The 11,684-nt window shown below is 41.9% G+C and overlaps 1 protein-coding gene across 3 annotated transcripts; it reads left to right on the forward strand.

The window, feature by feature from the left end:
• Positions 1-10,381: 10,381 nt before the first annotated feature.
• On the forward strand, positions 10,382-11,466 carry LOC100275389 (uncharacterized). Of its 3 annotated transcripts, XM_035967864.1 has the most exons (3): positions 10,540-10,655; positions 10,750-11,062; positions 11,172-11,466. In XM_035967864.1, the coding sequence occupies exons 2-3, from the start codon at positions 10,763-10,765 to the stop codon at positions 11,187-11,189; spliced, it is 318 nt and encodes a 105-aa protein (XP_035823757.1). In that variant the 5' UTR covers positions 10,540-10,655; positions 10,750-10,762; the 3' UTR covers positions 11,190-11,466. The 3 variants fall into 3 exon arrangements, with proteins under 3 accessions (XP_035823756.1, XP_035823757.1, NP_001142945.1); XM_035967863.1 differs by having other exon boundaries at positions 10,382-11,062; NM_001149473.2 differs by lacking the exon at positions 10,540-10,655 and having other exon boundaries at positions 10,716-11,053; positions 11,172-11,329.
• Positions 11,467-11,684: the final 218 nt, after the last annotated feature.

Below are 11,684 nucleotides of genomic sequence, written 5' to 3' on the forward strand. Positions count from 1 at the left end.
ACCTTGCAATGTTTCTTTACCTTTCTTCCACTTTTGCTTGCTTTGCTGTGGATCAAACCAATGCTCCCAGCTTTTTGAGTCGAAGGCAAAAAACACCTTCCCTTCTTTTCGTTCACATCAAAGAATCTTCAGACCAAAATCAAAGAATGCCCTTTCATTCATAACAAAGCATTTTCGCACTAAAGGCAAAAACCTTCCTTTCTTTTTCCATTAGTGTCTTGTGCGATATGCCATGATGCAATGAAGCTACAGATGTCTAATGTATGTTCGTATGAATGCAAAAGATGATGTGATGAGGTATGCAAATGTATGTCGAAGATAAAAAAAACTCACACAAATACACACCCAGATTCTGCATCCCCTTAGGAACGACTTTGGAGTTTCTTCACCTCTTACTTAGGTGGTATTTCAGCTCTGCATTCCCTTAGGAACGAATTTGGAGCTAAGCTCTGTATCCCCTTAGGAACGGCTTTGTAGCTTCTTTACCTTTGACCTAGGTGGCATTTTAGTTCTGCATCCCCTTAGGAACGATTTTGGAGCTACTTCACCTTTTACTTTGGTGGTATTTCAGCTCTGCATTCCCTTAGGAAAGACTTTGGTGCTAAGCTCTGCATCCCCTTAGGAACGACTTTGGAGCTTCTTCACCTTTGACTTAGGTGGCATTTTAGCTCTGCATCCCCTTAGGGATGACTTTGGAGCTTTTTCATATTTTTTACACACGATGGTGTAATCTCAGATCTTTACATTTTACATGTGGGGGAAACTAGCCCTTGTATTGTACATGGTTGTGTAAGAAAAAAAATGAAAATTACAACCTGTGGCCCCATTAAAAACCTTTCTCCCACTTGAAAGGAAAAGGGTGCCATCGGGAAAAGAAAGAAAATTACATGGTTTACACATAGTATATCCGAAGCTCATCTACGTTCCAGGACCTTGGAATGTCATTCCCATTCATATCTTTTAACCTGTATGATCTGGGTCATGACGAAGATACTACCAAGAAGGGGCCTTCCCACTTGAGTTGTAGCTTCCTCACTGTGTCTGGGTTGGCTATTCTTCGAAGCACCAAATGTCCTGGCTTAATATTCTTTAGTCTTACTTTTTTGTCTCACCACTTGACTGCTTCAGCTTGATATTTATTAATGTGATCTATTGACTGAAGCCTGACCCCTTATATAGTGTCTTTTGTTATTTTGCAATTGTCTTCATCCTCTGCCGAAGCTAGAGTCCTTATAGATCATGTCCTTGCTTCTTCCGGTGTTATTGCTTCATCTTCGAACAAAAGCTTGAACGGGGTGAACCCTGTTGACCTTGAGACAACAGTGTCATCATTCCATAATACTTTCACCAGTTCATTTGGACACTTTCCTTTTGGCTGATTAAAGATTGATTTCATTATTCCTGTGATAATGATTCCGTTGGCTCACTCTACCAAACCATTGGATTCTGGATGTCTCATAGATGCAAAGTGTATCTTCGTGCCAATTTGATCACAAAAAGTTTTAAATGTTGCAGCATCAAATTGTGTTCCATTATCAACCGTGATATCCTTCGGCACACCGAAACGAAAAATGATGTTCTGCCAGAAGAACTTTTGAATTGTGGTCGAAGTGATCATAGCTAGAGGTTTAGCTTCGATCCATTTTGAAAAATACTCCACTGCTACCACGACATATCTTAGATTCCCTTGTGCTGGTGGGAGTGGGCCTAGCAAGTTTAAGCCCCACCTTTGCAGTGGCCAAGTGGGCTGAATCAGCTGTGTTAGAGGTGAAGGTTGCTTCTGATCTCTGGCGCACTTCTGACAGTTTTCACATTTTTGAACCAGATCCGTTGCGTCTGAAGCTGCCTTCGACCAATAGAATCCTTGTCTGAAATTTTTTCCAAGGAGTGGCTTGGATCCGATGTGGGCTCTGCATATTCCTAAATGTATTTCTTTCATTAGCTCTTGACCTTCGGCTCTAGACAAGCATTTCAATAGTGGAGAACAAACTCCTTGTTTGAACAATTCCTCTTCTATGATCACATATGGCCTTGTCCTGGCATGCATCCTTTTTATGTAAACTTCGTCATCCGAAGGATAATTGCCTTGGAGGAAAGATACAATTTCTGTTCTCCAATCCTCGCTGTGCACAGGTGAAATTGTAAGTATCGCTCGCTCCATGAGCTCGACCGAAGGTGCTTTGAAAGTTTTGAAGAACACTTCTAAGGGGAGTGGGAGCCCCTGTGCCGCTGATTTAGCTAGTAAATCAACTTGCTCGTTTTCTCCTCTTGGGATGTTTTCACTGAAAAACCTTCGAAGGAAGCCTCCATCCTTCGGACTGTGTCAAGATACTTTTTGAGCTTCAGGTCTCTTGCTTTGCTGCTTTTATTAACCTGCCCTGTGATGACTTTGAATCAGATTTAAGAACTGCCCTTCTTATCCCTATTGCCCTAAGCTTTCGAAGCCCCAAAAGAACGGCTTCGTATTCAGCAATGTTGTTTGTGCAATTGAATTCCAATCTGGCTGCGTAGCAGGTTTTGATTTTGGATGGTGAGATTAGAATAGCGACTGCACCTACGCCGAAAGTTCTCCATGATCCATCATAGAATATTGTCCAATCTTTGATATCTGTTAGGTGTCCTTCTTCATGAGCCCCTGGCGTCCAATCAACAATGAAGTTTGCTAGTGCTTGGGATTGGATCGAGGATCTATGAACAAAATCAATGGTGAATTCATTCAGCTCTGCAGCCCATTTGCCAACTCTTCCTGTAGCTTCTCTGTTTCTTATGATATCCTTTAAAGGTCGAGACGAAGGTACTATGATATGGTATGACTGGAAATAGTGTCGAAGCTTTCTGGAGACCATCAGCACAGCATATAATAACTTCTTCAACTCTGTGTAGTTTCTTTTCGATGGACTTAGTACTTCGGAGACGAAGTATATTGGGACTTGCTTCTTTGCTTGTTCATCTTGTTTCTCTTGCACCAGCGCTGCACTGACTGCAACGTGGGAAGCAACTACGTACAGTAGCAACAGAGCTCCGGATGAAGGTGGGGTCAAGGTCGTTAGTTGTATAAGATATTGTTTCAGATCTTCAAAGGTCCCCATTGGAAGACTTCGGCTGACTTTAGTCCTTCAAAGAACGGTAAATTCCTTTCTACTGATCTCGAGATGAATCTATTCAATGATGTCAGCCTTCCTGTTAATCTCTAAGCACCTTTTCTTGACTTTGGTTGCTCCATCCGAAGTATAGCTTCTATTTTGCTTGGATTAGCTTCAATCCCTTTTGTTGATACTAGGTACCCAATGAATTTTCCCTTCTTCATCCTGAAAACATATTTTTTAGATTTAGCTTGAGGCCAACCTTCCTAAAGTTGGCAAATGTTTCTTACAAATTAGCAATGTGGTTTTCTTACTTGTGCTCTTGACTATGATATCATCAACATATGTCAAAACATTCTTGCTGATCTGAGTGCTGAGAACTTTGGAAATCATTCTGCTGAAGTTTCCTCCAGTATTCTTGAGCCCCTCGGGCATCCAAAGATAGCAATAAGTTCCACTGGGAGTTATGAAGCTTGTTTTGGACTCATCTTTCTTATTCATCCAGATCTGATGATAGCCTGAGTAGCAGTCCAACAAACTCATGAGCTCCGAAGTGGCTGCCGCATCTACGAGGGAGTCTATTCTTGGCAAAGGGAATTAATCCTTCGGGCACGCCTTGTTAAGATCTGTGAAATCAATACACATTCTCCACTTTCCATTGGCCTTATTTACCATAACAGTGTTAGCTAGCCATTCTAAGTATGTTACTTCTCTGATCACTCTAGCACTGAGAAGCCATTTAACTTCATTTCTTTCCCCTTCGGCTTTATCATCTGACATCTTTCGAAGCTTCTGCTTCCTCGGTCTGACAGTTGGGTCTACATTGAGAGATTGTTCGATAACGTCTCTATTGACACCACAAAGGTCATTGGCAGACCAAGCAAAAGCATCCTTGTTATTGAACAAGAATTTTAACAGAGCTTTTTCTTGTTCATCAGATAGTTGGGACCCAAACAACACCTTCTGCTTGGCTATGTCTTTGCATAGAAGCATAGACTTTGGTTGATCCGCTGAAGCAGCTTTATCTCTTATATACTTATGATACTGGTGAGCTTTGGCTTCATCTATGTTGTGAATGGCCCTGGAATCTGTCCAATTCCCTTCGGCCCTTCTAGACCCCTCTTGGCTTCCATGCACAGCAATAGGACCCTGATCAGATGGTATCTTCATACACAGATATGCTGGATGAAGTATTGCTTCGAAAGCATTTAATATCCCTCGTCTAATGATTGCATTATAAGGATAATCCATGTCTACGATGTCAAATACAACTTGCTTTGTTATGGTGTTATGGACATAACCGAAGGTGATTGGCATTGTTATTTTTCCAAGTGCCACTATCTGCTTTCCTCCGAATCCACACAGGGGGTGTGTTGCATCATGTATTTTGTCATCCTACTCTTGCATTTGTCTGAAAGCTTTTGGGAAGATAATGTCTGTTGCACTACCCATGTTTACAAGGACATTGTGAACCAGGAACCCTTTGATAACACATGATATGACCATGGCATCATTGTGAGGGTAATCCTTGAGCTGAAGGTCTTCTTAAGAAAATGTGATTGGTAGATGAGACCATTTGGACATGATGAAGGGTCCTTGCACTCTGATGTGTTGTACCCTTCTCTGTGCTTCCTTTTTCTGCTTCTTATTCGCTAGTTCAGAGCTTGAACTGCCTGTGATTGGGAACACTAGCTTCGTAGCCGAAGGTGACGCAACTTGATCACCTTGCGAAGCCATTATCGTGGTCGTGGAAGTGAGTTCACCAGAGGTGGGTGCCAATGTTGGTCACTTGTTCTCAACTGCTATGAATCAAAAACAAGGCAACACAATTGTTAAATGTTAAGGACATTCGTCCTTCGAAGCATTATATCCTTTTGGATATAATGATTTTCAGACGAAGGTCATGAAGAATACGTCTTCATCATTCATATCAATAGGGATTTAAATACATGAGGTGTAACATCCAGTCACATAATTATTCCATGATAAATATATAAACATTATCAAAATTTATATTACAATGATACCTTCGGCTTGTTAGAAGGTGATGGCGCAAGAGCAATTACAATCCAGTGCAAACAGTATGGGGGTACTGCTCACCTATTTATAGGCACGGGACGCAGCCCGAGTAAAAATATATTTATGACCTTAACATATAAACATAATCGTAACATAAATCATTAGGGATTAACTAGAATTTTCCTCTTTGACTTGGCATCATGTTTTACCTTCGTCGCCACCTTAAGCCAAAGTTGTCGTCCTTCAGCTGTAGCTTTGGCATTCGATGTTGTCGCTTACAAACAGTGTCTTTGTCTTGAGGATCTTCGGTGAAGAAGAAGACCCACAACATTGCTTATAAACAATATCTTCGTCTTGAGGACCTTCGGTGGAGAAGAAGACCCCCAACAGTTACCTATTAAACCCGGTTTTAGGCCATTCAAATAAAGGCAGAGAGCATTTCTTCCAGACTTGTATCCTAGGATCAAGGACGATTCACCAGCTCTTGGAGGGTAACTTTATCAGGCCTTGTAGATATGCTGAGTGGGTCTCTAATATTGTACCGGTGGAAAAGAAAGACTCTGATAAGCTTAGGGTATGTATTAATTTTTGTAATTTGAATAGTGCAACTCCTAAAGATGAATATCCTATGCATATAGCCGACATTTTGATTAATAATGCATCAAGAAATAGAGTCATTAGCTTTCTTGATGGTAATGACAGATATAATCAAATCTTTATGGCCAAAGAAAATGCGTCTAAAATGACCTTTATATGTCCAGGGTTTATTGATCTATTTGAGTGGGTTGTTATGACATTTGGGTTAAAGAATGTCCACGCCACCTATCATAGGGCTATGAATTTAATGTTCCATAAGCTATTAGGAAACATCATAGAAGTTTATATTGATGATATATTAGTCAAACTGGCTGAGTTTGATTCCCATCTAGCCAATTTGTGCAAAGCCTTTGATAAGATGCGTTTGTATGGTCTAAAAATGAACCCGCACAAACGCGCCTTTGGAGTGTCTGCTGGTAGATTCTTGGGATTTATCATTTATGAGCATGACATAGAAGTAGATCCCAACCAAATTAGAGCTTTTCAGAATATGTGATCTCCTACTTGTAAGCTTGAGATGCAAAAGTTTCTCGACAAGGTGAGGTTTATTTCTAACCTCGCTAGGAGGGTTGATGCTTTCACTCCCATTCTTCGGCTCAAGAGCAATGTCGATTTCACTTGGGGGTAGAGCAGCAACATGCTTTTGATCTTATCAGAGATTTCTTATCTTTGGCTCCAATAGTTAAAGTACCGAAGTGTGGTTTTCATTTTAGATTATATATTGCAGCTGAAGATAAAGACATTGGAGCTGTTCTAACCCAAGAGAACGAAGGAAAGGAATATGCTATAACATATCTGAGTCGATGGTTGGTGGATGCTAAAACAAGGTATTCCTTTATTGAGAAATTATGTATATGCTTGTTTTACGCATGCACCAAACTTATATATTACCTGCTATCTAGCTTTAGTACCATTTCCTATCAAACCAATGTGATCAAATATATGTTGCCAAACCCAATAATGAGCGGTAGAACTGGTAAGTGGGCTTATGCACTTATAGAATATGAATTGGACGATGAGTCTTTGAAATATGTGAAAGGCCAGGTTGTAGCTAATTTTGTCGTAGAACATTAGATTGACGATTCTTTTGAGCTAGACATATCATATATTATTATTACTCCCTAGATTCTATATTTTGATGGATCGGTTTGTAGTGAAGGACAAGGGATTGACATCATGCTTGTTTTACCAAGGAATGCCACTTTTGACTTCTCTAGCCAATTTAAAACTTATTGCACTAATAATCAAGTCGATATGAAGCTCTCTTATTCGATTTAGAGCTCTTAGACTATATGAGAGTAAAGCATGTAAAAGTGTTTGGTGATTCTTAGCTAGTTGTCCAACAAATTTCAAGAGAGTATCAATGTTTAGATGACGTTTTAAATGATTCTATCGAAAGGTGTTGGGACATAATACTTTATTTTGATGAATTTGACATTCGACATATATCTAGGACTAAGAATTCTAGAGCTATAACTTGGCACAAGAAACTTTAGGTTATCAGATAACCCGAGGGATTCCATGTTTCTAAAAATCTAATAACCAAGCCTGCGTTGGGTTCCCAAGATGCGGACCATTTGGGTAAAGGCACCGGACCGTCCATGCGGGCATCAAACCGTACGATGCTAACAGAGGCGTCACTTTGCTCATTTTGATTGATAACACAACCAATACAATTGATTGGAGGAGAGTGCCTTTGGTTGCATACCTGCGTGATCCAAATATTAAGATAGATAGGAATATTTGATGAATGGCTTTTAAATATGTTCTTATTGATGATGAACTTTATCGCCAAACTCCTAATAATATTTTTCTTAAGTGCTTGGGCCCCTGATGACGCTACATTAGCTATGGATGAAGTACATGAAGGCATTTGTGCCCATCAATCGACCCCAAAGATAAAATGGTTTTTGAGAAGATCTGACTTCTATTGGCCTAAAATGATAACAGATTGTTTTAAATACTATAGAGGCTGTCAAGTGTGTCAAAAGTTCGGTGATCTGTAGTTGGTGCCTGCTGTCGAACTACACCCTATTATCGAACCTTGGGCCTTTAAGGGATGGGGTTTGGACTTTGTAGGATAAATTCATCCTTCATCGTCAAAGGGGCATTGGTTTGTGCTAGTATTCACATATTATTTCATCAAGTGGACAAAAGTCGTCGCTCTAAAAAATATGATGTACAAGGAGGCAATTGAATTTGTAAGTAAGCATATCATTCATAGATTCAACATTCCCCATACTTTAACTATAGATCAGGGGACTTCTTTTTATGTTAAAAGAGGTATGTGAATTTGCAGAATTCTATAAGATTAAATTGCTCAATTCTTCTCCATATTATGCATAGGCCAATGGTCAAGCGAAGTCAAGTAATACAACCTTAATTAGCCTTATCAAAAAGAAGATATTTGATCATTCTAGGCATTGGCACAAGGTTTTATCTGAGGCTTTATGGGCTCATAGAATATCTAAGCACCGTGCTACTAAAGTCTCTCCTTTTGAGTTTGTGTATGGATAGGAAGCTGCTTTGCCTATAGAGATAAGCCTGAATGCTATCAAGTTTGCTAGGCAAAATGATCTAGCTGTCAGTGATTACCATGACCTGATAATGGACAATATTGATGAAGTGACTGACAAGAAATTGATGCCTCTAAGGGAGATTGAGAAAGACAAGATTATAGTTGCCAAAGCATACAACAAGAAGGTAAAGGCTAAGTCATTCCAGGTTAGATAGTCTAGAAAACAGTCTTGCCATTACAGAGCAGGGACCAGAAATTTGGCAAGTGGTATCCGAGCAAGGAAGGGCCTTACAGAGTTTCATAGGTGATCTCTGGTAATGCATATAAGTTACAAATGTTTCAAGGTGATGAGCTACCCAAGGAATATTATCCTATTATGTGGTAAGATGCTTAAAAATCGATGACTTCACATTGAGTTGTTTACAACTTATACCAGGTGCTTTTGGTTCGCTTTGCTTTCCCAAAATGCAGAGGGCATGTGTTGAGCACCATATTTGGCACTTGAGCACGACTAGACGGTCTGGCCATGTGGCTCGGACGGTCCGTGGGTATAGCCCATACGGTCCACGATTAGATTAACTCGGGCGAGAATCTTCATCCCACGTGTGGTTATCTGGTAATCATGCGGGCATTTATTGGGATATGCCTAGGAACAGGTCCAAACCTCCCCATATATATGAAGGGGTATGACCGATTGGCGCACAACACAATCGATCCAGATCAATCTATTTACCAGCTTTACACCCTAGGAATAGCAGTAATTACTCTTCCGCATCCTCAATCTCCACCTTTCTCGACTCTACGTCATCTAGAGGCGTCTTGTGTGGCCTGCCGATCTTAAGATAATCCTAGGATCTTTCCTGCTTGGCGGGTCCCTCTCGTGGGACAAGATTCAGGTGCTGAAGGATATCCCGAAGCCCTCTGCGCACATGCAGACAACCCCCCCGTCCTATTACGAATGATCCGCGCGCCCGCAGAGAAGATCAGAGCCCCTCTACGCAATCGTGGACGGCCCACACTCCTGCAGAGAGGACCCCAAAGTTTTGCTCACGTAGCGCTAGTCCTATGGTTGGACCCAAAGCAAGCCAACACACCCCTACCCACTGTTTTTATGTTATTTCTTTTTTTAGTAATGAAAAGGTTTCTGTTTCAAACTTGTCTAGAGAGGAAGTATTAAAACTGACATATTACAAAACTCACAAACATCGAAGTTTATTATCTTAATTAATGCAAATGGTCATATCACTAAAGTCCAAAACAAAAAGTAAATGACTAAGCATTAGTTGTGAAGAAGCCCAGACCGACTGCAGCGGCTTCCTCTACCCCTCCCCCTCACTAGTTTGGCGACTACAGTAGACCACTAGGTCACCAGGAGCTGCACCGCTTGCCCCTAAAGCACCTCCAACACCGGGTATTTTTCTCTCTCGGCAGCTTTGTGGTGACCCCCTTGCACTGTTCATGTTTTGTGTTTTGTATCCACGTGTAATTGTTAGTAGATAAAAATTTTATAATGGATGAAAAATAGGAATAATATTTTATGGTTATAGTGAGGTATATAAGAGTATTTAGAGAGAACCACCGTGGAAGATAAAAAAAATTAAGGTAGGGATAAATTGTTGATGACGTGACGCAAAAGTAGGACATGGGGGGTTTAAATTTAGGAAAACCGCTGCAGACAGTTTCATTGTTCTTGACTCTAGGATTTTGCTGGCTTTAACATGCGCTGATTGATGTCATCCGAACTTTGCAATGCAGCTCGCAACCAGTCTAATAAGACACAAACGTACCCGTTGCTTATAGACGCGGTCGCAGAAACGCCTCTATAAATTAATTTTTACCAGAACTACAAACAATCTGAAGCATATTGTTGGATATATATATATATAATAAAAAAGTCAGAACCAGATCAAGGGATCCAGAACACGTGCAACCGCATAAGTACATGGACGACTTAAGAGCATCTAATGCCTTGTGATCAGCTGTGCACCATAGCGTGCTGCAACCATTCGTCGTGGCCGTGGCCGTGGCGTGCCCTTTTGTATCTTCTATTCTGTCGTGCTCGTGCGTGCGCGCCGTGGTTTGCTGCTCTGGCATCGCCATCATGCACGCCAACGTCTACTGATGTGATCTTCATTCCTCACAGCCCATGCGTCACATGGATGGAAGAAAGTTCCATAGACTGGTAGCTGGTCACTCATGTCATGAACAATACGCCACGAGGCTGAAACCGAAAGGAGCGATATTTTGGTGAAGTTGAATTTGCACGTTCTGAACACGGAATGACACTGAAACCAACAAAGCAGGTCCTTTCACCATCCTGATCTACCCAAAGACAACAAGCAAGCCAGCAGCAGGCAGCAGGAGCCCCTCCGTCCGTCCCATCCGGCCATCCGCGCAGTGCCCCCACACCACAGGCATCTTGCCCCGCTACCAAGAAAGTACAACAGCTCACCTATCTACCTATCCATCTCCATCCACCCATCCTTGTTTGTTCCTCATGCATTCTTACTGTCCGCCTGCCTGCCTGATCAGGACAGGAGCCAGCATGCCGCCATCACCGTCGTTGCTGGACCTCATGAGCCTGCCGCCCGACCTGTCTCCGTCTGCCGAGGAAGCGGCGGACTCGTCGTCCTCGGAAGGCAGCAGCTGTGGCTTGGTGCAGGTGGTGCCGAGGGACCTCTCCGACGAGCTCCTCGGCAAGTTCGAGGACACCAGCGAGTTCGGCTTCGAGTACAGCCAGAGCGGCCTCTGGTCGCCGCTGGTCCTGCGGCCCGAGGTCCTCGCGACCGCGGTGCGGGACCGACGCAGGCGCAGCCGCCGGAGTTGGAGGAGGAAGGTTCGTATGGTGAGTTCTCTATAGAATTACGGTGAAAGCAGGGTGCTGCAGCTTGCTGCCTGCAGGTATATTCGGGTGCTCCCCCGGTCTCCTGACTATTCTTGTTTTCCTCATGTAGGTGTTCTGTTGCTGCTGACATCCGGTTTATGTTGGGACAAGCTCTTGTCTCTACTAAAAACTCCTCCGCAGCTTCTCATGTAAAAACTGTTTCGTACTTAATTTCGTGATGAAGTTAGTTTGTACTTTGGTTATAATGAAGATTACTTTTTACTGGGATGTAAACTAGAATGCCTGCGGGTTTGTAAGTGCTGGTGTCCACTGATTTTGGGTTCTCGAATATTTGTCGTCCGCTAGTTTATTTTGAACTAAACCGCGAAAAATAAAAAAGAAGGGAGAGAGTCCTGATTAAATAAGATGCTTTAGGCTTCATATTATTTCCAGCAGGTCGTGTATATATATAGACGTGCAAAATATTATTTACACTGCAGTTTGAAATATAGAGTGTCATATGGAGTAGGATAGGAAGTAGGAAGGCTAAGATGACCTTGTGCATTGTTTTACCTTTTTTTGCTTGCTATTGATGATAGATGATGCCAAGGTACTGTGGATAATGTGTGTTTGCAGAAGGATT

Source organism: Zea mays, chromosome 5 (assembly GCF_902167145.1).
Source record: "Zea mays cultivar B73 chromosome 5, Zm-B73-REFERENCE-NAM-5.0, whole genome shotgun sequence".
Taxonomy (NCBI): domain Eukaryota; kingdom Viridiplantae; phylum Streptophyta; class Magnoliopsida; order Poales; family Poaceae; genus Zea; species Zea mays.

Excerpts from the sequence above, each read along its gene's own strand:
- LOC100275389 (XM_035967863.1), top strand. The coding sequence starts at position 10,715 with ATGCATTCTTACTGTCCGCCTGCCTGCCTGATCAGGACAGGAGCCAGC.